At 39.0% G+C, this 26,514-nt stretch overlaps 3 protein-coding genes across 3 annotated transcripts in view; 1 reads left to right on the plus strand and 2 right to left on the minus strand.

Moving 5' to 3' along the window:
* LOC141342406 (receptor-type tyrosine-protein phosphatase U-like) overlaps nucleotides 1-1,709 on the minus strand; it is a 22,414-nt gene extending 20,705 nt beyond the window's left edge. The window contains exon 1 of the mRNA XM_073846854.1: nucleotides 1,698-1,709. Coding sequence (XP_073702955.1) covers nucleotides 1,698-1,709 — 12 coding nt within the window. The remainder of the gene's footprint in view (nucleotides 1-1,697) is intronic.
* ptprub (protein tyrosine phosphatase receptor type Ub) overlaps nucleotides 1-26,514 on the plus strand; it is a 331,954-nt gene that overhangs the window by 226,730 nt on the left and 78,710 nt on the right. The window contains exons 8-9 of the mRNA XM_073847765.1: nucleotides 19,215-19,389; nucleotides 24,719-25,012. Coding sequence (XP_073703866.1) covers nucleotides 19,215-19,389; nucleotides 24,719-25,012 — 469 coding nt within the window. The remainder of the gene's footprint in view (nucleotides 1-19,214; nucleotides 19,390-24,718; nucleotides 25,013-26,514) is intronic.
* Nucleotides 862-9,023, minus strand: LOC141342367 (uncharacterized protein KIAA2013 homolog). Its single transcript, XM_073846809.1, has 2 exons — nucleotides 7,547-9,023; nucleotides 862-3,415 (listed from the first exon to the last, which is right to left on the minus strand). The coding sequence occupies exons 1-2, from the start codon at nucleotides 8,523-8,525 to the stop codon at nucleotides 2,556-2,558; spliced, it is 1,839 nt and encodes a 612-aa protein (XP_073702910.1). The 5' UTR covers nucleotides 8,526-9,023; the 3' UTR covers nucleotides 862-2,555.

The raw sequence follows: 26,514 nt of genomic DNA on the forward strand, positions 1-26,514 counted from the left end.
CGACAAACAAGGGACTCATGAACAACTATCATTAAACAAAAAAATAAACACAGCTGTGGATCATTCAGGTAACTGAATGGTAATTTTATAAATTCAGTTATTTTCTCTTGTGGATTATACGTAAACAACTTTCATGTGAAATATCTTATTTAGGTCAGTACTAAATAAAAAAATAACATAACATTTTGCAGACGGATTGATGTGTCCAAGGTGTGAATTCAGCTGACTAAGTTAAATGTTGTTAACTCTTACCCTTTTTGGGAAATTATTTTACTCATTTGAGTTGCCATTTCAAACCCACTAATAATAATAAAAAAAACATTTAAGCAACGTATCTTCAGCATGTTACACATACTAGTAAAAATTTACTCTGCAAATGTGGCACAGAAGTGCTTCTGAAGTGGCATTAAGGTGTCTTCATGCAGACTGTTTAAAGGGATATTTGACCCAAGAAAGAAAATCTGATGTTTATCTGCTTTTTGGTTTTGTTTGTGTATGTTTTTTTAACTCTTAAAGCCATGGGGCCCATTGACTACCATTATATGACCGACAGACTGCAACAGTTTGAGTTAAAAATCTTCGTTTGTGTTCTACTGAAGAAACTAAGTCACCTACATCTTGGATGCCCTGAGGGTAAGCAAATTTTTATTTTTATTTTTGGGTGAACTATCCCTTTAATGCAAAATGTGTCTCCTAAGCATACAGTTGTACTTGCTGCATAAATGGTTGTCCTCATTTACATTTACACAGCAATTACAACTATACGCTGAGGACACACATTTTAAGGGAACTTGGTTTTACCCAAGATGATGTAAATCTGAATGTCAATGCAAATGAATGTCACAATAACAGAAGGTCATCTAACTCTTGATTTGTTAATTTAATAAAAACAGAATTCAAACAAATGCAAAACTGAAAGAAAAAAAGATCACTTTTGATCAATCCAACATGGGACGAATCTTTGAGACCCACACGGCAAACAATGCAGAATCTTCACATTAACATTAACAAACATAAAAATGAGCTTTTCCTGTGTAACTTAGGTATTTGTAACGGTTGGAAGAGGTCTAACGGAGTACAGCTCAGGGTGTGTGATATCAGCGCATATGCAGCAATGATATGAATTATACATCAGACCATGTGAAACAATTTGCCTGCTTAAACATTTTGAGATACACATTTAATAATAAGCAAGTAGTGCTTTTTTCAACTGTCCCATCTCATTTCGTGCTCTAAACAGTGAACCGACATGATTCATTCAGTTGATTAAATGTCAGTCACATACATCAACATTTGTTTAGACTTTGTGAATCTCACAGAAATATGTCTGGGACATAATATTTTGCACAAGAAATAAAGCCAGTTGTGATTTTTATTAGATGCTCAGTGCTGTATATCTTTCGCTGCATTACAGTAAAACACTGTAATACAATAGCTAAAATAAATCAACACTGTATAAGCATAATTTTTTTTTTTTTTTTTTCTAATACAATTTAAATAATTGTATTGTAAAGGTTTAATGCTCATTAAAGAAATCATAATGGTTTTTAAAAAGGCTTTATTTTTATGCAAAATTTATTTTATTTTTGTGATTTTGTGGTGAAATTAACTTGGGTTCTTGGTAAGTTTTGTGAGGTTTATTCAACTCTGCCTAGTTTATGTTTGCAGCTTATGTTAACTGCTATCATGAATGTCACCAAAACCCCCATCGGTATTGACCTTCTCACATAAACGACTGTATGGTGGACGAATGTGATTAGTGAAAAATTTTCACCTCACCAAACCAACCACAAGATATTCAAAAGTTCAAAAAGCACATTTAGATGAAACATAAGATCCCTGCATAAGGACCCAAGATTGTAAACAAACAAAACGACTTTGCAGAAAGCAGATTTCAGAGAAACAGAAACCCTTAAACCAACTTGGAAGAAGAAAGACTTGAAGGCACCAGTGAAAAGTTTACACACGAATTTCAGATCAAATCAAATTTGACTTCTCACCTGCTATCATCCCATCAAAAAATTGATTTTAATACTCTAAACAGATTTTCTTGAGCTGTAAAACTACATATAAAAGATGGAAAGTCCGCTGAAAGTCACAAGATAAATTACATTCAAAAAACTGTCCTTCAAACATAATTAGCAAATGGTTATTCTGCAAAGCGGAATAGCATTTCATATAAAACAAAATAAATATCTTTTTCATATTTTTCTGACAAAAACCAGTTCTAATTGTGTCAGACTGCGAGGGGAAAAAAAGCAGAGCTCACTGAATAGTGTCTTTATAGCACTGGTGCTTTCAGTTCATAGAGAGAGAACACCCAAACTGAAGATAGCAAACTATTTCCAGCACGCCCGACCCTCAGATTACAGCAGAATGAAAGTTTGATGGGTTACCCAAACCAATTATCGTCACTTAGTTTCCAGAGGTAAAAATATCTTGCAAGGCAGAATTTGAGAGTTGCGCAGAATGAGAGCAAGAAGAAAAAGGGAGAGGAGATTCACACACACCACAGTTCCCACCCCCCAAAACAACTAGTCTTCACTTGTCTTCAGCTATACCTTACTCCTGAAGAGCGGCTTGGCTCCAGGCCCACAGTACTCATTGTAGATGAGTTTGAAGAGGAAGAGGTGGAAAAGCGTGATGAGGGACGCCACACTGAACCAGAAGAGGAAGGGCAGGCCTGGGTACTGCTTGGCCATGTGGTCCTCGTGAGCCAAGATGGCTTTGACGTGCATCGTGTGTCTCAAATCTTGCAGATGAGTGAGATCAGTGGAGATGTACAGCAGAGGTGTGATGGGCTGGGTCACCATCACAGGAAACGTGTGACCTCGCAGCTCCGAGGTCAGCTCCACGGGTTCGTTCATGCAGCCGGCCTCGCAGGCGTACAGCTTCACGGGCTTCTCCTGAGGCTTGACGGACACGTGCAGGAAGGGTTTGCCCTCGGCGTCTTGCAACACGGCCAGGTTGATGAGATCTTTATTGTAATGGATACCTCTCAAAGAGTAGCTGTTGTGAAGAACATCCGGGTCAGCCTGGAACTGAAGGTGGTTTTCGGTGAACTGCAGACCGCCGAAACTTAAGACCATGCCTTGCATCATGCCGTGAGTGCCTGCCGCCACGAGGACCTTGCAACCTCTTTTCTGGAAGGTCAAGTTCCAGAGATTCACCAGCTGCAGGATCTGAGCAACGTTGGTCAGGCGTTCAGGCCACAGGTTTTCGGCATGCATGGTAGCGTGGCCGCTGAAGCAGTGGTCGGCGTAATTCAGACTGGACTCTAGGCGTTCGTGCTCTTCTGCTGTCAGACTTTGATCCAGGAGGGGCGCTGTGGAGGTCGACAGAATGTAGTAGAGGGTGTTGTTGACTGTTCGGCTGGATGGCGTATGGGCGTCTGTGATCTTTCTGATTTCCACACCTGTGAAGCAGCAAAAGACTATGAAACATTTCTCTTTAGGTTCTTAAAGGGATAGTTCACCCAAAAATGAAAATTGGATGTTTATCTGCTTACCCCCAGGGCATCCAAGACGTAGGTGACTTTGTTTTTTCACTAGAACACAAATGAAGATTTTTAACTCAAACCATCACAGTCTGTTAGTCATATAATGGCAGTCAATGGGCACCAAATCTTTGAGTGTAAAAATAACATACATAGACAAACCCAAATTAAACCCTGCGGCTTGTGGCGATACATTGAGGACTTAAGACACAAAAGGATCAGTCTGTGCAAGAAACTGAACAGTATTTATATCATTATTTAGCTCTGATCCACCACAAAGACAAATTGTATTGAGCACGTTCACAACAGCCGGTGCGTGATGCGGCAATGCAGTCGGTAAAAAGTCAACACTCCTGGATGAGTTTGCACAAGGAAATGTAATCTTTTAGTTTGCCAGAATCAGGATAAGCACAAGTAATAGCCATTTTGAGTAGCCGCTATGCACGGTGTAAACAATGAGTGACAGATCGCTTTCGTGCATGCATCTACTTTGGCAGATCAGGTCGACGCGTCACATGCTGGCTGTTGTAAACATGCTCAGGACAATTGAACGTTGTGGGGGATCAGAGGTAAATAATGCTACAAATACTGTTCAGTTTCTTGCACAGACCAATCATTGTCTTAACACCTCAATGTATCATCACGAGCCGCAGGGTTTAATTTGGTTTTGTCTGTGTATGCTTTTCACTCTCAAAGATTTTTGGAGCCCACTGACTGCCATTATATGATCGACAGACTGCAACAGTTTGAGTTAAAAATCTTCATTTTTGTTCTACTGAAGAAACTGGGGGTAAGCAGATCAACATCAAATTTTAATTTTTGGGTGAACCATCCCTTTAAAGCAAGCGAACACATACTGAAAATAATGAGAAACTTAGTGAAAAATCACTCAATTAAAAATACAAGCATCTTGGCCATGAACATACTTAAGTGTGAATCAAAAAAAAAAAGAAGTTTATACTTACAAATTAGTGCTGTCAAAATAATTTTTCCAGTTTAAAGGTCATTGCACATCCGAAATTCGAAATTCACTTAGTGCAAAAATTATCTAACCGCTATTTACACCAAAAAATCCTAGAGACATCAGTAATATTGGTATCAGGGATACTCACTTTCAGTCAAAAGATATTTGACAAATATTAAAATATACTGTATTTGTTGTTTCTACATTAATTTGAAGATTAAATGTGAAGTGACTAGTTTTTTTTAAACTGATTGACAGCGCTAGAAAAAACTAATCTGTATGGATATAATGCATTTGTACAGAATGTCCCAAGATGGCACCTTAGGAAATATACAAACGAACACGACAGTAACCCACATGAATTAATGTCTTCTCAAGTGAAACAATGTGTGGGTGTAAAGAAAATACTTGAGGGTGAGTAAATGTCAAGCATTCAGCCAATATACTTCATAGACTGCTAACAGCTATATCCAAACGAACCTAAATAATAATTAATACTAAGGAAAAAAGCAACTTTGCAACCTCAATATACTTTCAGTATGATTTGATGACAAGTCAATAGTCTGTTGAATTTGAGTAAAATACAAATCCCCCAAAATAATACTTAAATACAGTTATCAAGTAAAAAACAAACAAACAAAAAACACTGTAAAAACAAAACAAAACAAAAAACACCATATTGTGCAAAATGGTATAGTATTTTTTTTTTCCCAAAATGTATTTTCATATGTAAGATGACACTGGCCTGTAAGCAGATTAAAATCTCATTTCGATTAAAGTTGCTGCATTTTTAACTGCACCAGAAAGAAATAAAGAATGCCAAAATACATGTAGATGAGAATATAACAAATAGAACTATGTCAATAAATATAAAAGACATTTGTGTAAACTATAGCTCTGTGTGGGGTTATTCTCTTATCTGTGCTGTTGGCTGTGTCCTACAGTCATTCAGGGTGTGTATTTAATTGTCTGAGAGTATAACAAGGAAATATATTCGGAATAATGCTAATCTCATACCTAAAGCAAACCTACTTTTGTATTATTAACATGCATATAAAGTGAATTGCATCACATGGAGAGCTTGCATATAAAACAAAAATCCTAACATATTAGTTTTGCTTCATTTGTTTCTCGGAATATAAACATGTTCATTTAAGAAGAGTGTGTTGTTTCTAAGCACCAGCATTTACAGCCAAAGGTCAACTGCTGGCCACAATCTCACACATAAAGGCTCTGCATTAGCATCTGTTGACTCAATGAAGAACCTTTAACATCCATGGAACCTTTCCATTGTGCAAAAGGTTCTTTATAGTGGGGAAAAACACTTTTGAGATGTTTAAAATGTACTTCACACTGAGGAAAAATGGTTATTTTAAGAATTGTTCACTGAGAGGTTCATAGGGAACCCTAAAATGTTCTATTTCATCACTTTAAAAACCTTGTGGAGCCTTTATTTTTATGAGTGCAGTGGCTGATAGAAAACACCAATTTACTTGACAATCAAAGATATATTTGGCTAGTGGCAGTTTCTAAATTGCAAGTGGCAGTTTCCAGTTTCATACACCGGGTTTCACAGACAAGCCTTAAGCCAGACTAAAATGCATTTCTGAGCTCTTTCAACTGTAAGAATCCTGCACTGACTGCTCTTGAAATATATCAGTGCCATTGTTTTATCTCAAAATGCACACCAATAATGTTTTTTTTTTTTCCAAAGGCATGCTTATAAAAACTACTTACAAGTCCTAATTGAACTGTGACTAAATTCTGGCTTAATTCAAGCCCTGTCTGTGAAACCAGGCCTTAAATTAGCAACTTTTTAATTATTTCTTTCTTTCTTTCTTTTTTTCCTGGAAGGATACATAAAGATTTATTAAAGGGGTAGGTCACCCAAAAATGAAAATTCCAAAAAACTGTATATGTTTCTTTCTTCTGGAAAACGCAAAAGATATTTTGAAAAATTATGACCACTGACTTTCATATTTAGGAAAAAAATACTATGGAAGTCAATGGCTACCAGCAACTGTTTGGTTACCAACATTTTTCAAAATATCTACTTTTGTATTTAACAGAAGACAATAGTTCACAGAAGTTTAGAACAAATTTTGGGTGAGCTATCCCTTTAATTCAGAACTATACAACGTAATTTTTATAGTTGAATACAATACACTTAAAATGTATATATGTACACTACAGTCAAAAGTTTTTGAACAGTAAGATTTTTAATGTTTTTTTAAGAAGTCTCTCCTGTTCACCAAGCCTGTATTTATTATGATTCAAAATATAGCAAAAACAGTAACATTTTGAAATATTTGTACAACTTAAAATAACTGTTTTCTTTCTGAATATATTTTAAAATGTAATTTACTCCCGTGATTTCAAGGTTGAATTTTTAGCACCATTACTTCAGTTACATGATCCTTCAGAAATAATTTTAATATTCTGATTTGCTGCTCAAAAAATATATATTATTATTATTGCACTGAAAACATATTTTTTCCTGATTAATAGACAGTTCAGAAGAACAGCATTTATCTGAAATAGAAATCTTTTGGAACATTATAAATGTCTTTGTCGTCACTTTTGATCAATTTAAAGCATCCTTGCTAAATAAAAGTATTTATTTCAACAATTTCTTTTTTAAAATGATACTGACTCCAAGCTTGAATGGTATCGTGTATAATGTTACAAAAGCTTTTTATTTCAGATAAATGTTGATCTTCAGATCTTTCTATTTATTATTGAATCCTGAAAAAAAAAGTGTACTCAACTGTTTTAAATATTAATAATAATGAAATATTTCTTGAGTTGCAAATCAGCATATTAGAATGACTTCTGAAGGATCATGTAACACTGAAGACTGGAGTAATGATACTAAAATTTTGTTTTGATTACAGCAAAATACATGCAAATAGAAAACATTTTAAGTTTCAAAATTTTACTGATTTTGCTGTACTTTGCAGCTTGGTGACTTTTAAAAAAAAAAAACATCATAAATCTTACCGTTTAAAAACTTTTGACTGGTAGTGTATATGTATTTTTTTGTACGGTGAATATCAATTATGCCAGACTGTGCACAATAAACTTGCCAGATATGAAGAGATCCACCCATGCTTGCTGGTGCTCTTGCATCAGCTCGTCCACATTGGCTCGGAGGACGTCCACCATCTCTCTCTTGGCTCCTTCTCTGAGCTTGCCGAGGGTCTCGTCCAGTTTCCCGCCCTCGGTGGGCTCCGAGGTGTGAATCACGCTCACCAGGTTTTCTGAGTATTCAGACTTGGCCGGAACCTGGATCTTGGTGCTCAGTCTCTTAGTGGCCACGACCACCAACACGGTGTCCTTCTTTTCCGTGAGCACCCGACCTGAGGAGAGCACAAACTCCTTCTCCTCCATCTTCTCCACGGTGCTCCTAAAAGACACAGACTCCGTGGCCACGTCGAACGAAACCAGATGATCCGTGGGGTTCGATATGTGAATCCTCTGGAGATAAACATTGGGTCGACTGCGATGTGCGACGAATTCCTCTCGTATGACGACGCAGTCGTGAGAAGATGCTGTCAGGACGCAGTGGGTGGACAGCACAGAGCCTTTTCTGTACCACAGCATCATTCCTCGGGCTTCCAACCGAGTTCCTGGCACCTGGAGCCGTGTTATCGGCCCGTAGTCCGTTTGGTGAACCGGTGCCGACCCAGGCTGTGAAGATGAAGCTACCCAAAGTTTGTTAGAGTCCACATCCACCAAAAAATGTCCGTTACCGACCACAAACGGTATTGTTTCTTTGGTCTGAGGTGTCAGAATCACTCCCTCCCCTCGGTCGACCAGCGGCACCCACCTGTGAAGATCAGTCTGCAAACAAACCCCCGCAGCTCCTCCAGACTCCCTGGACATGCTAAGAGCCTTCAGGAGCCCATCTGAGCTCAAGTACCAGTAGAAAATGAGGAAGAGCAGTAATCCAACTACAACACGGCGGGCCCAGCTGCTTGAGAGCAAACCAGGCAGCCCCTTTAATCTCTGCTGAAGCCACATGATCTGCCTTTTGCTCCAAATGCTTTTTGATGGTTTAAACATAAACCACTGCTGTTTTCCTCACTTGAGGGTGAACCCTATGTAGGGCATCAGTGACTTCCTGACAGCCGTAAAAGCTGGGAGTGGCAAACAGCTCTGACAAGCATAGTAATGCTAGTATTGACTTATCAAGCTTAACTTGAAGAGCAACACGCGCGACAAAACGCTGAAGTGGTTTCTTCTGTCACGGAATGGTGGAAACCCTTACTTCATTATTAAAAGAAGTCACTTGAGAGTCGATTTCCAAAGTTAAACGATCAGCTTGTATCTGCAAGGAGTTTGTATTTATTTGTAGTAATTGTTATCAGGCTAGTCAGCTGACTAGTCAACACATTTTTGCTCACCCATTGCGCGTTCACTCGCTCGCGTTGACTTTGTCGCCTCGAAGCAATGTTTGCGTCGCGTACTCGCGTGTTTGTGCTCGAGTTTGTTTCGACGTCGTTTGTTTGTTTTATTTGCTGTGTGTACATGTCATCTCTCAGCCAGCTGACATCTCTGTTTGTGGAAGGAAACCAGCAGGCTGCCGTAAAAATACCGGAAGTGTCGAAGTCCAAGACCTGTCGTAGAACTAAGCGCTTGAAATGACTGTTCCAGGATCAGCCCTTATAGCAGCTCTAATGTCATTGCAACTTAACAGCAGAAGACAAAACTGATCCTGGACCAGTACGTAGACTGACCTGGCAACTTTGAAACAGCTTTACGGCACCTAGACATGACTGTTTTTTTTAAGGGCAATAACATAAATTACATCAAAACAAATACAATACAACAAAAAAGTACAAGTGGTTACAAATTAATTAAAGTTTAGATTTAAGGCTTTTAAATAATTTTCAGTTTTCGTTATGTTATGTTATTTCTTGTTTCTTTGACGTATACACTGCAGGGAGTGACCTTAATATTAGTAAAATTTGTTGAAATAAAAAATGCTATAGAGCTAACAGATGTGATATTTTAGTTTTAAAGATGGCTGTTTGACATATAAGGAAAAAATAAAATACAAACAAACAAATAAATAATTAATATATTGTGCAGGTATTTAATTATATTAAGTAACCTACATATTATTAATATGAACCTCAAATAATAAACATGCTGCATAATTTTAGCATATAGGTAGGCCTACCTATACTTTTATAAAATGGACCTTTTTTGACATTTGATTAATGTACTTAATATATTCAAATGGTTTCTGAATGCTTATAATAACATTCTTATAATAAGATAATTTCTGAGTAATCAAAAAAGCTGTTGCATTTTCTGTTTTTCCTCTGTTGCTTTCTCTAGTTTTCTAATAAATCTGACATTTTATATTACAAACACTTTTTTTATTTGCTTTTTATATTACAATACAAATTGTATGTTACAATTTTTTTAACCTTCTTTTGTAAGAATAGAAAAGTGATCATGTTCATGGATTTATTATTATTAGTTAGTCTGACATCATTTGTTTTCCTTTTTGGTATTACTGCTCATTTAATTGAGAAATACAAATTACAGATTTCATCTGGAAGGTTATAAATGAAACTATAACATAATTGAAACGTTTATAAATGTCAGGTCAGGTCAAGTTGTCACATTTTTATTAGGACAAGTTGTCACATGTTTGAAATGTCATAAAAGTATACAATATATTCATTAAAATATCTTATTATATTAATATAAGATTCAAATATAGTTTTTTTTAATTACTTTTGCTGAAAAGTCTATAATAAGCTGTCAAATTTCAGGTTCCATTGTGACAGCTTACCTTACACATGATTACAGCAAGTGTTACAACAAATCCTTTGCTTGCATTTTATTTTTCACCCAGGGTATGAAAACTTTTGAACAGATTGGAGATGTGAACATTTTTCTTGTTTTGCCTAAATATCATACTTTTTCATTTAGCACTGCCCATCAGAGGCTACATAAGATACTTACATTTTTCACAGAAGACAAAATAAGCTAAATTTACTTTCATTTTTGTTGTTCATGGGTCCCTTGTTTGTCGTAAACAGTTAAACTGTCTGCTGTTCTTCAGAAAATCCTTTAGGTCCCACAAATTCTTTGGTTTTTCAGCATTTTAGTGTATTTGAACCCTTTCCAACAATGACTGTATGATTTTGAGATCCATCTTTTTCACACTGAGGACAACTGAGGGACTCATATGCAACTATTACAAAAGGTTCAAATGCTTACTGATCCAGAAGGAAAGAACATGCACTAAGAGCCGGGGGTGAAAACTTTTGAACAGAATGATGAATAAAGTAAATTTGTCTTATTTTGCCTAAATATTTTTTTCATTTAGTACTGCTACAGAAAATACTTACATGTTTCCCAGAAGACAAAATAAGTTACATTTACCCTGATCTTCAAATTTAAAAAGTTTAATCGTGTTAACCAATGCATCGTGTTTCCTTCTGAAGCATCAGTGAGTGTTTGAATCTTCTGTAATGGTTGCATATGAGTCCCTCAGTTGTCCTCAGTGTGAAAAGATGGATCTCAAAACCATACAGTCATTGTTGGAAAGGGTTCAAATACATAATAATAAAGAATTTGTGATACTTAAGGATTTTTTTCTGAAGAAAAGCCAGCATTTCAACTGTTCAGGACAAACTAGGGACTCAAAAAATGGTGAATCGTTCAGGTAACAACACAGTATTAAGAATCAAGGATATGTAAACTTCTGAACAGAGTCATTTTTTATAAATTCAACTATTATTTTCTCTTGTGGACTATATGTAAACATCTTTTATGTGAAATATCATATTCTAGCCGGTACTAAATAAAAAATAACATGCATTTGTATGATCCCTCTTATTTTGTTAAAATAATTAACATTTTGGAGATGTTGGAAGGGGGATGTAAACTTTTGACCTCAACTGTATGTGTGTGTGTGTGTGTGTGTGTGTGTGTGTGTGTGTGTGTGTGTGTATTTAATATTTAGGGATTCAATCCTATTGTTTTCGTAGGGTGGTTTATTATTATTATTAAATTCACACCAAAGTCACATCTAAGTCCAGTTTATATTAAAGTTTAGTCTTAAAAACAAACAAACAAACAAACACTGTGAGCTCCTTCTCAGTAGGCTACGTGTGGTCAGGGATCCTCTGGTGAAACCCATACTATAGGAGAGGGGTGGGGAAAAAGGCAGAAGTGGGCAGGCTGTGTTTGTTCGAGAATGTACAACTAACTTTCTCTCGAGGAAAGGCCTTTATTTCATCATTCGCCGTTACTGCGGAGGTGTGAAGATAACGGGTCCGAAAATGAGAGGAGTTCTGGTCGCCCTCGCCTGTTTGTTGGCGTCCTTTGCTCGGCTTGACTGCAATCAACAAGGCTTGATCCCCGAGGGTAAGGCTATGATTTCAGCTTATCACAGTCGCTTCTGTACACGATAACGTTACTCACTACTGCATTTTTCCAGGATGGGTTGATTGTAAGGGGTTGTTGCTAACCTGGCGTGCTCGGTAAAGTTAGCCAAGCGTTACGGACAGACTCACGTCGCTGACGTGGACCCCTTCATACAGATATATCAGTGTGGTGCAGATGAGATAAGTTTGTTTCAAATGACAGGAAATTACAGTAAAACAATGCAAATAGTTAGCAAATGTCTTAAACTGCAATAAAAGGAAACAAAACGAAATCTGAGTGCAGCGAAACATATTTGTTACATTGTACCTAAGTTACACACGTTTTCTCGTAAACAGATAACATGGAATGCGTGTAGACTGCGCTGCAAGGAAAAAGGATGAAAAGATAAAAGTAGCTACGCATGATAGAAAACCCCTTAGTGTTTAAAAAATATACATCTTCTATCAGACTTAGATTTGTTGCGCCAGGTTTATGTATTGCATAAGAGTAAGTTAGTATTCCAGCTGTGCCTGGAGTTCCTGTCTGATCCTCAGAAGAGAGAGCAGTGGATGTGGGATTCCCATTAGGATGTGCTCTTCCAGCACGTAGACAGTGGATCTGTAAGTTTGAGGAACACTCTGTGTATTCATGCTGGTTTGTGTTTTCTCTGTCTCAGGAGATCTTCTAGTGCTGACTGTAGCCACGCAGGAGACTGATGGCTTCAGACGCTTCTTGAGATCCGTCAAACACTTCAATTACACCGTCAAGGTGCCGCACTTTATCAGCAGTTACTATTTTGAAATAGTGATTAATAAATATATTTTTGTAATGTTCATTCATACATGTTAATAAAGGGCAACGCTAGGCTACAATCTTAAAAATAAAGGTGCTTCATGATTTTTGTCTAAATGGTTCCATAAAGAACTTTTTTGTTTCACAAAAGGTTCTTTGTGCAATAGAACGTTCTTCAGATAATTAAGATGGTTCTTTAAAGAACCTTTGACTGAATGGTTCTTTGTGGAAAAATGTTTCTTCTATGGCATCACTGTGAAGAACCTTTTAAAGCATCTTTATTTTTTTTAAGAGTGTAAACTATTCTATCAAGTGAATTCATAAAAATGACAAGGTTATAATCCATTTTCCCCACATTTTTTATTTATTTATTTTTATTTTTTTTACAAAATCTCATCTAAACATTTGCTTAATGGCTAAATTTTGTCAAATCATCTGAATATCAACATTCGTGAGATTTAGTCAGTTGAAACAGTTTTAAGGTTAATTGATCTGTTATTATCACATTTTTTTTCCCTCTGGAAAATAGTCATTTATTACATTGTATTATATTGAATATCAACGTTTTTTGTGTCTGTTTGTCAGTGAGACACATCTGTGTTTTTGGATTTGTGCAGAGAAAATTATAGTTTTTTTATTTTTAATTAAAAATGTAAAAATAGACGGGTGCCAGAATTGGCACAGAAGGATCCAAGTGGCATGTTGGTAGTAGTGTTATTATTTTTAAATGTAATACTTATGCAATTAATGGGGTTATTATTTGGTATTTCTATAAATTAGATGCACATTTCTGAGAATTGTTCGCTTTCATTAAAACTAAATTCATTAAAAAGCGATGCCATGAAGAACCATTTTTGGCTCCACAAAGAACTAATTTAGTCAAAGTTCTTTAAAGAACCATCTCTTTCTTACCTTTTTATTATCTGAAGAACCTTCTTTCGCCACAAAGAACCTTTTGTGAAACAGAAAGATTCCTCAGATGTTAAAGGTTCTTTTAGACAAACAGGTTCTTCTATGGCATCATGAAGCACCTTTATTTTTAAGAGTGTATGGGCAGTTAAATATGTAAATATTCATATGCCTGTCTATAAGTTATTGTCTGTAGTTATTCAATTAATCAATAAAATTGTCAAAATACAGTTTTAAATAGAATAGTTAATTTAGTATTTTACAGACACTTTAAAAAAATCTGTTTATATCCTTAAATAACACATTAGTTATTTGCATTTGCTATAATGCACAAAAAACATAATTATATGTAAACCTAGACCACAAAACCATTTGTAAGGGTCAATTTTTTGAAATTGAGATTTGTACATCATATGAAAGCTGAATAAATAGCTATCTATTAATGTATGGTTTGTTAGGATAGTGTCACGCCAGGCCAGCAGAGGGAGCCCTTACCCCCACTGACTGTTGCTGCTCCCTCTGCTGCCTCTATGGTTACTTCCTGTTTATCAGACATAAAAGCCAGCTCATCACACACACACATCGCGAAGTATTGTTTTGCTCCAGCGGACTCTACCAAGCGTTTTCCTTTGCTCTCAGGTTTCCTAGTCTCCTTGTTGTTCCCTAGCCATAGTTCTGTTTTTGTTTTCCCAGTCTTAGTCTTAGTTTTCTAGTTTCTTGTTTTCATTTCATTGTTTCATTTGGACTGCCCACTTGGATTTTGACCCACGCTTGTTTATTGGATTACGCTATTGGATTGTCTTCGCTGTTCATGTTTGCTGGTGTTTTCGACCCTGTCTGTCTGACTACGATCTGCTTAATAAAGCCTTGCATTTGGATCCTCACTCTTGGTCGTCCCGTTTGTGACAGAATACTTCGCCACACCCGGATCCAGCGGCTTTACTCACCACCAGCATCACAACATGGACCCAGTCGACCAACTTCTGCTCCTCAGACAAGGAGATCTCCCCATCAAGGAATATGTTCAACGTTTCAGTGAGTTGTTGCATAAAGTATCATTTTTTGATGAGGTATACTTTAAGGACTTATTCCGTATGGGGCTGAATGAACCAACAAGATCAATGTTGCCTGGGGGGAAATCCTTATGCTCACTGAAGGATTATATGAACTATGCACTGTCGTTATGCGGCTCTCCATGTACTGTGGGTATTCTAGTTGAGCCCCAGCACAAGATGTCTGCTAGCTTCAAGCCACAGCACAAGATGTCTGCTAGCTTCGAGCCACAGCACAAGATGTCTGCTAGCTTCGAGCCACAGCACAGGACGTCTGCTAGCTTCGAGCCACAGCACAAGATGTCTACTAGCCCAGAGCCAAAGCACAAGATGTCTGCTAGTTCAAAGCCTGTTCATAAGATGTCTGCCTTTCAGGAGCCCCTTCACAAGATGGCTACCTTCCCTAAACCTGTTCACAAAATGGCCGCCTTTCCCGAATCAGCTTTCGGAATGACCATCCTTCCTGAGTCCGCATTCAAGATGGTCACCCGATTGGACCCAGCTCACAAGAAATCTACCACGTCTGACTTCTCTCACAAGATGGCTGCCACCCCAAGGCCCGATCACAAGATGGCCGCCATCCCCAAGCCTGTTCACAAGATGGCTGCCACCCCCAAGCCAGTTCACAAGATGGCCGCCGTCCCAAAGCCTGCTTCCAAGATGGCTGTCCTTCCCGAGTCAGCTCATAAGATGGCCGCCTTTCCTGAGACTGCACCCAAGATGGCCGCCCTTCCTGATCCTGTTCGCAAAATGGCCGCTCTTCCAGACCCTGCTCACAAGATGGCCGCCGTTCCAAAGCACGTTCATAAGATGGCTTCCGTTCCTGAGTTCCCGGTCAGAATGGCCACCACGCCAGAGCCTGCTGCAAAGATGGCCGCCACGCCAGAGCCTGCTGCTAAGATGGTCGCCACGCCAGAGCCTGCTGCTAAGATGGCCGCCACGCCTGAGCCTGCTGCAAAGATGGCCGCCACGCCAGAGCCTGCTGCAAAGATGGCCGCCACGCCAGAGCCTGCTGCAAAGAGGGCCGCCACGCCAGAGCCTGCACCCAAGATGACCGCCACGCCCGTGCTGGCACACAAAATGGCCGCCATACCTGAGGCTGTTATTAACAGAGTGGCTACAGCGTCAGACTCTCACCCTTCCAGGACGTATCAGAGACTAATGTCTAGCTTGGAGGACCCACCACTGCTGTCAGCTCGTTCGGCTGGTCCCTTACTGTCAGCCGAGCCAACGTCTGCTCACCCCACATCAGCCAAGCCAGCGTCTGCTAGCGCCACATCAGCCAAGCCAGCGTCTGCTAGCGCCACGTCAACCAAGCCAGCGTCTGCTCACGCCACGTCAACCAAGCCATCGCCTGTGAACGTCATATCTGCTTCTCTCGAACCTGCACCAGCTGCCGTTCCTACCAAGTCAAGTCAAGTTACAGCTGCTGTCCCTGCCGAGTCAAGTCACGTCACAGTCACTGTCCCTGCCAGGACAAGTCAAGATACAGCTGCTGTTCCTGTCAGGCCAAGTCAAGCAGCTGTTCCCTCCGAGCCAAGCCAAGCCACAGCTGTCCCTCTCACGCCAAATCAAGTCACTGCTGCTCTTGTCATGACGAGTCAGGTCATAGCTACTTCTTCACTGCCAAGTCACATCTCCCCTGAGCATCCAGAGCCTTCACTCCCAAGCCATGCAGAGCCAACGCTCCCAAGCCATGCAGAGCCAACGCTCCCAAGCCATGCAGAGCCAACGCTCCCAAGCCATGCAGAGCCAACGCTCCCAAGCCATGCAGAGCCAACGCTCCCAAGCCATGCAGAGCCAACGCTCCCAAGCCATGCAGAGCCAACGCTGCCAAGCCATGCAGAACCAACGCTCCCAAGTCACACAGAGCCAACGCTCCCAAGCCCCACGCCCAATGACCCGGAGGGCATTCCTCTGCCAACTGTGTTACCTGTTATGGCTATCGCCATTTTGAGTGTGTGGGCTGCACACTGCGCCCCAGTTGCCTCTTCGGCCCATGAGTCTGCCCACAAGTTTGTTCTGGAGACCTCATCTACAGGCATGTCCGCTGCGCCTATACCTCTTTCGGAGGTGGCGTACATAGCGGAACTTCACGCTCTGCCCGCTCCGCCAAGGCTTCACGCCCTGCCCGCTCCGCCAAGGCTTCACGCTCTGCCCGCTCAGCCAAGGCTTCACGCTCTGCCCGCATCGCCTGTGCTCCCTGCTCTGCCAGCACCGCCAGTGCTCCCTGCTCTGCCAGCACCGCCAGGGTTCCCTGCTATATCTGCTCCGCCAGGACTCCTTGCTCTACCTGCTCCGCCAAGGTTCCTTGCTCTGCCTGTTCCGCCAAGACTCCTTGCTCTGTCTGCTCCGCCAAGGTCCCTTGCTCTGTCTGCCCCGCCAAGACTCCCTGCTCTGCCTGCACCGCCTAGGTTCCCTGTCATCTCTGTCTTGGCGTCTGGGGCCGTTCCAGAAGTCTCTGTCTGCCCAGGAACTGCCACGAAAGTCGTTCCTGAAGTTCTCGTCTGCCTGGTCACGGCTATGGAGGCCACGTTCTCCCATGAACTCTCTACTTCTCTCCTTGCTCTGTCTGCCTCCTCTATCTCTGTTCTCCCCAGGTCCCAGTCCATAATGCGGCCTCCTGTTCCGCCCTGGAGGGCTTCTACGCCTCCTGTTCCGCCCTGGAGGGCCCCTGCGCCTCCTGTTCTGCCCTGGAGGGCTCCTGCGCCTCCTGTTCCGCCCTGGAGGGCTCCTGCGCCTCCTGATTCGCCCTGGAGGGCTCCTGCGCCTCCTGCTCCGCCCTGGAGGGCTCCTGCGCCTCCTGTTCTGCCCTGGAGGGCTCCTGCGCCTCCTGTTCCGCCCTGGAGGGCTCCTGCGCCTCCTGATTCGCCCTGGAGGGCTCCTGCGCCTCCTGCTCCGCCCTGGAGGGCTCCTGCGCCTTCTGCTCCGCCCTGGAGGGTTCCTGCGCCTCCTGCTCCGCCCTGGAGGGCTCCTGCGCCTCCTGCTCTGCCCTGGAGGGCCGCTCCGCCTCCTGCTCCGCCCTGGAGGGTTCCTAAACCCCTTGCTCCGCCTTCGGCTCCGCCCTGGAGGGCTTCTACGCTTCCTGCTCTGCCCCGGAGGGTCGCTAAGCCTCCTGCTCCGCCCTGGAGGGCTCCTAAGACTCTTGCTCCACCTCAAAGGACTGCTCTGCCTCCAGCCCTGCCCTGGAGGGCTCCTGAATCTCCTGCCCTGCTCTGGAGGGCCTTTGCCCAACCTGTTCTGCCTCAGTCTCCTGGCCCCCCCACCGCTCCCCTGGACTGTTTCCTCCTGTTGTTTTTTGGAGCGTCTGGAAGCCGCTCCTTGGGGGGGGGCTATGTCACGCCAGGCCAGCAGAGGGAGCCCTTACCCCCACTGACTGTTGCTGCTCCCTCTGCTGCCTCTATGGTTACTTCCTGTTTGTCAGACATAAAAGCCAGCTCATCACACACACACATCGCGAAGTATTGTTTTGCTCCAGCGGACTCTACCAAGCGTTTTCCTTTGCTCTCAGGTTTCCTAGTCTCCTTGTTGTTCCCTAGCCATAGTTCTGTTTTTGTTTTCCCAGTCTTAGTCTTAGTTTTCTAGTTTCTTGTTTTCATTTCATTGTTTCATTTGGACTGCCCACTTGGATTTTGACCCACGCTTGTTTATTGGATTACGCTATTGGATTGTCTTCGCTGTTCATGTTTGCTGGTGTTTTCGACCCTGTCTGTCTGACTACGATCTGCTTAATAAAGCCTTGCATTTGGATCCTCACTCTTGGTCGTCCCGTTTGTGACAGATTTTAATTTTTATTATTTGATTTTATTTTTTTTAATTTTAGCTTTATTTCAGTTAACAAACATTTTTAACAATACTGCTATTAAGCTCCAAAAATGATTGAAATAGATTAAAAACAGTTATAGTTTATTTTCAGTTTTATTTCAGTTAACAAGCATTTGAACAGTTTTAGTTAACAATAATGACACTGCTGTCAAGCTACAAAAACATTGAAGATTATTTTAAAATTATTTTATTTTATTCTATTCTATTTTTTCTTTTATTTTAATTCTATTATTTGATTTTAGATTTATTTTAGTTTTTAGTTTAGTTTTTATTTTTTTTTAAATTTCAGCTTTCATTTTCATAAAACATTTTTAACAGTTTTAGTTAACAATAACAACATGGCTGTTAAGTTACAAAAATTATAAAAAAATATATTTTATTTTATTCTATTTTATTAGCCTTATTTCAGTTAACAAACATTTTTTAACAGTTTTAGTTTTCAGTTTTCATATTCAACTAGAAGACTCAATATGTTATAATAACCAGTCATACGGTCTATTTCTAGAATGCTTTAATAGTGCTTTTTTGCAGCTTGACAGCCTGTCGCTTTGATATATATGTGTACATAAAGAGCATAATTGATAACTTCATCATCAAGAAGTAATATAATTGGCCAAATGCAATTTAGTGTTGTTTTGGCTGAGAATTTGTGTCCTGAGCCTAATGACAAATGGCTCTATCCTTCCAAAAATTCTGTGAGAAAAGTGCTTTGCTCATTCAGTGTTTATAAGTATTTGGCAGCAAGACTAGGCTGTAGTGTTTTCATGCTTTTCTTCTTTTCTAGCGGCACAATGGAGAGGTGTCTTCAGGTGGCTCTGTGAAGCATTTGGGCCGCAACCGCTTCTCAGTGTCCTTTCAACTGGAGGACATCCAGAAGCCAGAGCAGGACCTCTATCGCTGCGTCACGCAGTCCTCCAGAGGCTCTGGCGTCTCCAACTACGCTGAACTCTTTGTCAAAGGTGAGGAGCTTGTTTTCTTTCCTCCTTTTGTCCTTTCTGTCTTCGTTTTACTGCCCATAATGTGATAATGGGATTCTGACTAAACCCATGTCATTGTATTCTTTTTTCATTATAGCCTTGGGTTCTCACATCTTATACTCTTTTTTCCTAAAATTGTCAGTTTAGTAAGAAGGATGTACAGTATGTGTGGACTTTAATAGCAGACTTGTGTTGGCAATTGGTATTTAGGGAAGCTTAAAGGGGTAGTACATCCAAAAATGATAATTCTGATATTATTGAAGTACAAAGCAAACCACTTGTCACTTGTATAACCATGTAACTTGACACCTGGCCATCAGCCTTTCTGTGTCCACCTTTAAACCCTGGCCAGATTGATATCCCCCAAAGCAAAAGGAGAAGTCAAGGGTGGAATAAGGATAGGGATGGTTGGAGCCACGTGGGTTATTCAACATCCGTCCTCAAGGCATACTGAGAGAGGTTATGAGACAGCACCATGCTAATCCTATTGATAGATGTAGCAGCACGGATTACGGAGAGTTTAGAAATACGGCTTTACTGTATTCCACAATGTGACCCAGAAGCACAGCGTTATAAACCTTCAGGCTGTTTTCTTTAAATGCAGTCATAACAAAACCTGATGTGAAAAATCACAGGTAATACCCTCCGAGATTCTAAAAGAGAAACTTCTAGCTATTCAATTATTTGTACTCCCTCACAGTGTTTATTATTTAACCCTGAAGCCCCTGCAGCAAGGCTAAGCACTTTGCTTTCTTCCCACCCAAATCACAAAATAAAGTTGTGGAATCTTTTCAAGTTCATCTAGATTCAGACGTGACCCGAAAGTGGTTTACTTATGTGTTTTTACAGTTGTGAACATGCAAGATGGGCGTTATCCCTTTTGTTTTGTTTTCATTCAGTTGTTTAGTTCAGTTTTCTTTTTTTTTTTTTCTTTTTTTTGGTTTGGTTTTTGTTTTGTCTTTTTCAATTTTCTTTAAATTGTTTAGATTAATTTGGTTTTGTTTAGTTCAATTTTTATTTCTTTTTTGTTTTGTTTTCGTTTGGTTTTGTAATCTGAATTTTTTCCTTTATTTTCTTTAAATTGTTTAGTTTAATTGTTATTTTTGTTTTGTTGTGTTTTGATTTGGTTTTGTAATCCAAAGTTTTATTTTTATTTTCTTTAAATTGTTTAGTTTATTTAGTTTAGTTTATTTTTTTATTTATTTTGTGTTTTGTTTAGTTTTTACAATTGGAAATTTTCTCTTTATTTTCTTTAAATTATTTAATTTGTTTTTGTTTTGTTTAATTTTTATTTATTTTGTGTTTTGTTTTGTATTGATTTTGCAATCTGAATTTTTTTAATTTAGATTTTTTTAGTTTAGTTTTGTTTTTGTTTTGGTTTGTTTTGCTTTGGTTTTGTAACAAGAATTTTACTCTTTACTTTATTTAAATTGTTTAGTTTAATTTGTTTTGTTTTTGCAATCAGAATTTGTTTAATTTTAATTTAGTAAAATTAATAAAAAAATAATTTATTTTTTGGTTTGATTTGGTTTTGTAATAAAAGAAAATCTTTAAATTGTTTAGTTTAATTTGTTTGTTGTTTAATTTTAATTTCTTTTTTTAGGTTTTGCAATCTGAATTTTTCTCTTTATTTTCTTTAAATTATTTAGTTTAATTATTAGTTTTTTTGTTTTGTTTAATTTTGATTTCTTTTTAGTTTTGTTTTGTTTTGTTTTTGCAATCCAAATTTGTTTACTTTTTATTTCTGTTTTGTTTGTTTGTTTGTTTGTTGTGTTTTGGTTTTGTAATCCAAAATGTTCTCTTTATTTTCTTTACATTGTTTAGTTTAATTTGTTTGTTTTTTATTTTTATGTTTATTTATTTTTTGTTTTGGTTTGGTTTTGCAATCTGAATTTGTTAAATGTTTTTTTTGTTTTGTTTTTGTTTTAGTTTTTTTGTTTTTGTTTAGGTTTTGGAATCCAATTTTTTCTCTTTACTGTCTTTCAGTTGTTTAGTTTAATTTGTTTCTTGTTTAGTTTGTTGTTTTGTTTGGTTTGAAACTTAAAATGTTTCTCTCTTAAGAGGAAACACCTTTGTTGTATGGGTAGTAGTGTTAATTTCGTCACCTATTTTTAATTTAGTCTTAGTCTTAGTCTTGTGCCAAATGTCCTTGTTAGTTTTAGTCATATTTAGTCATTCACATATCTTTTTTTGTTAGTCAAGTTTTAGTCGACTAAAAGTCTCTTCATTTTAGTCTAGTTTTAGTCGAAATAAAACTCAAGGTATCTTAGTCAAGTTTTAGTCGACTAAAAGTCTTTTAATTTTAGTCTAGTTTTAGTCAAAAAAGAACTCAATATATTTTAGTCTAGGTTTAGTCAAAAAATGTAGTCTTTTTTTAAAATAGCACATTATTACTGAGATTATTACTGATACACATTTCAGTAAAAAAAGTGTTTCACATATCTCAAACATTGGTTAAATGTCATAATTACCTGACAAAATACACTTGTTGAATGATTTTTGTTGAATGCAAATGTTAAACGTGTCTGGTTTTCAATTTCTGATTTAGGAGACACATTCACAAATGATTAACCCTTTCAGTGGTGAGTTTAAAATATTCTAGCGGACCCCTGAGAGTGAGTTTTTTTAAGCGACCGTTATTTTAGAACGTTCGTCCTTATTGTTTCCATGGCGACGCATTAAGCTTGTCACGTGACACAACACAGACACAATAACACTGTATGACAGATAGATCGCTTTTATTTCGTTTTCCCTTTTTTATCCAGAATACTCACACACTTGCTTACCATGCCATGAACTATCTAATATTCCGATTCACAAATATGTGTGAATTAGTATGTTTCGTCGTTTAAAACCCTATATAAATGTTCTGGATCGTAATCTGTAACGTGAGATGGGCGCGGCCATGTTTGTTCGCGCTGCTGTTCAGAGAGTCCTGTCAGCCGTATTTACAGCACATATACATTCATCCGTTTCTCCCGAAATACATGCAAGTAAGTGGCTGGTGAACTAGAAGAGGAATAGAGTGAACTTTTTAGTTACTAAGCCTATGTGTATGTGACGAATGAAACACATCGGCAAATTATATTTGAATAGATTGTTATTTGCTGCTTCCATAGACCTATGTGTGTATTTTACAAACTCTAAATGTCTCCTTTTACTAGTACTTATGTGTATTTAAATGTCTGAAACCTAAAATAAGCATTATGTGGTTAAAAACACTGCATAGTTGTGTTTATAATATGACAAGCGCAGAGCTCGTCCGTCTCTGGCTCAGCGCCAGCCAGCGCGCCAAAGCGCAGTTTGAATATTTTAAAGCCGTAACAGCTGATGAAAAAGCAGAGACGATTGTAGACGAAAATGAAGAGAGATTTTATCTTAGTTTTTATTTTATGCAAAACATTTTCGTCTCGTCTTTTTTCGTCAACAATAATGCATGTTAATTTAGTCTTAGTCAGCGTTTTTTGACAGTGGTGCAGTCTTGTCATCGTCTCGTCTTAGTCATGAAAAAAAAGGTCGTTGACGAACATATTTCGTCTCGTCTCGTCTGACGAAATTAACACTAATGGGTAGCACCTCTTTTCCCGGAAGATAACCTCCTATTTTGCATGATTTTCTTGCTAAAGCGATTGAATGAGAGCACATGCTAAACGCCTTAAATATAACTATATTCCGGGGTAAAATGGTTAATGTTCTCTAGATCTTGTCATCAAATTCAAAACTCATTTGACATGCAATGTTTCTAGGGGACTGACTATTCAAATGTTCGGGAAAGTGCTCGATACAAAGCGCTTGCTCTTGTGGCACTTGTCACACTGACTCATTACAACTTCATCATTATGTTTTTACCAATAGGCATAATCCACTCGGGAACATCGCAATATGAAGCATAACTTATAATGAGACCCTCTCGCATCTGTGTCTCTATGTTACAGAGCTTTAAAGCCATTTCAGACTATAGCTGCATTCCCTCTGCAGCATGTTATTGGCATTGCTTCCTGATGGCTTTTACTTCGACAGGAGGTCCTATTTAAAATGCATTACCGCACCTCAGTTAAGCACGGCAGATTGGCCCCTCCAGACGAGTCCGTAAAGCTATAGGCCCACATGCTTGCGCGGCAGCGTTGACGCAAACTCATTACGCTCACCTTAGTTTTCCCTTCCCTTCGCTCTGATCTTCTCCTTGTCTTTTCCAAACTGCCCTCCCACGCTTGCCCCCACTAACGAGAGGCTAATCAGTCCTTTAATTAGCTTGATCAACTCATTTCACAACTCACTGTTCCTCAATGGGCCCATAGATTACATAGCAACAGGGCTAATGCAGAGGAGCCAGAGGGCTAATGAGAATTGTTCTCAGTCAGTCACTAAGGTTCAGATCTGTTTTTCGCACCAGCACTGAACTCTACTCTGGCGAAAGACGCTTTCTCAGGGTGAAATTAATCATCTGCCCTAAAAACGTTGGATAGAGGGAGGATCGCAGAGACGGCCCATGTCTCTTCGCATATGAAAGCACAGTCTAAGTTGACTTTATATTATTCTCTGAGCCTTTCTCTGACAGACAAGATGAGCTTTATTATTCCCTGCCATCTCATATCCCTCCCAGGAGAGGCTTTCTCTGTGTCCCTAGCTGGATATTTGCCATCTGCAGCTGGCCCTGAGAGAGAAAGCTTGCCGACACAGCAGACCCGAAGATTAGTCATGGGAAAAGTCAGTGCTGATATCTTTTCATTCATTGGACCCCTCGCTTCCACCCGTCGAAATCGATTTCTTTCAGTAATTGTTTGATAACTCAAGACCCTTTGAAGTTCTAGTCATTAGTCAGGGTTTCAATATATATCGAAAAAACTTTATTCCTTGCGAATCAAACGTGAGATTTTGTGGCTACTGTGTAGCTGCCCGCCGACTTCCTCAGGGGGCCAGATATGAAAATCTCACGCTAAATAGCATGACCTTGTATCTGAGGTTCTTCCACAGTCTACAGGCTGGCACATCTGTTGGTTTACTTATAGCTCTCCCTTGAGGACCTGAAAGAACCGGCTATTGGAGGTTTAATGTGCATGGCCAGATTGGTATTTTACTCCTTGAACCTTGTGTTTTTAAATTGTTCAGTTTTAAACCACAAAAGAGTTTTAAACCACAAATGTTCTTTGACCTCATGTCAACAGTGCCTGGTCAAGATAAGCTTAAAAAACTGGGTGAACTAGATTGGACTGATTTAGGTTAGAGTACATTGCTTGAAAAAGACTAAAATATAAACGCATTTTCTTCATTCCCTGAATAGACCAAAATGTTCTTTCTGTCTCTGTTACAGTTCCCCCATCTCCCATTGCTCCGCCCCAGCTGTTGAGAGCGGGCTCCACGTATTTGATCATTCAACTCAACACAAACTCCATCCTGGGTGATGGTCCTATCATACGACGGGAAATCGAATATCGGGCCAGCCAGGCACCTTGGTCGGAGATCCTTGGAGTTAACATGGTTACCTATAAGCTCTGGCACTTGGATCCAGATACAGAGTACCATATCAGTGTGCTGCTCACCCGGCCGGGTGAGGGTGGGACTGGGCCGCCTGGACCACCCCTCATCAGCAGAACCAAATGTGCAGGTGAGTGACCAGAGAATGTCGAATTCATTAGGAAGTACTTTTAGTACAACACTTTTATAGCAGTATAGATTTATTGTCCCCTGAAAATGACTCAACATACAGCCATTATTGTCAAAATAGCTAGTAAGTGAACTTGTCCAAAGTGTCAATATATTGTGTTAGCACCATTGTTATCTGGCACTGCCTTAATCATTCTGGGCATTCTCAAATCCTCAGAGAGTTCTTTGCCTTGAGGTGCCATGTTGAACATCCAGTGGTCAGTATGAGAGAATTGTACTTAAAGCACCTAATTTTAACTGCTCTAATACAAGATACACAACTTTGTATGGTCCTGTCAAGCAGACAAAAGCATAAACATGATGAATAGGACATGTGACATTGCATGGTCAAACAACATACTGCTTTTGACGCTTAGGGTGGACTTAATTTTGTTGCAAGCTATTTTCACAGTAATGGCTGTATGTTATTTTCAGAGGACAGTAAATCTATACTGCTATACAAGCTGCACATTGACTACTCTAAAATATATCCAAGTTTCATTTCTATAGTATTGTCCCTTGAGAAGATCAAATGGAGAGCAGCTGAAGACTTGTCCCTTGAGAAGATATACTAAAATGGCTGCTGAAATATGAGGGGTGTAGTCACTTTTGTGACATACTGTATTAAATACATAGAAAGACATACAGTATATATTTTGAAAATAATTACATGTATTTATATGTCCATATTTATATTTATATGATTTATATATTATCATCTATTATATATTATATATAAACGTAAAATATTTTTCTTATATATACATGCATGTGTATGTATTTACATATAATAAATATACACAGTACACACACATACATTATATATATAAATCTTAAACCCATAAATCTTAAAGGCATAGTTCACCCAAAAAATGAAAATTCTGTTTTTAAAAACACACACTCTTATGTTGTTACACACCCATAATACCTTTATTCATCTTTGTAACACAAATTCAGATATTTGTGATATATGAAATCCGAAAGCTTTCTGACCCTGCATAGACAGCAACACAACTGAAATGTTCAAGGCCCAGAAAGGTAGTAAGGACATTGTTAAAATAGTCCAAGTGACATCAGTGGGTCAACTGTAATAATTATGAAGCCACGAGAATACTTTTTTATGTGTAAATAAAACAAAAACTTTATTCAACAAATTTTTCTTTTTCTTTTTAATTTTAATGATGTCCTTACTACCTTTATGGGCCTTGAAAGTTTCAGTTGCATTGCTGTCTAAGCAGGGTCAGAAACTTTTTGGATTTCATCAAAAAAATCTTAAATTGTGTTACGAAGGTGGTTGAAGGTCTTGGTTTGGAACAACATGGGGGTTCATTTTTGATGAACTTTTAAACATTTCTTGTCATATTCTAGACCAAGACTACAAAAATGTTTGACATCAGCCATTTAAAAACACCATTAATGAACAGCATGTGTTTTTGGAAAGTGTTTAATGCTGGTTCATAAAAA

Source organism: Garra rufa, chromosome 9 (assembly GCF_049309525.1).
Source record: "Garra rufa chromosome 9, GarRuf1.0, whole genome shotgun sequence".
NCBI lineage: Eukaryota > Metazoa > Chordata > Actinopteri > Cypriniformes > Cyprinidae > Garra > Garra rufa.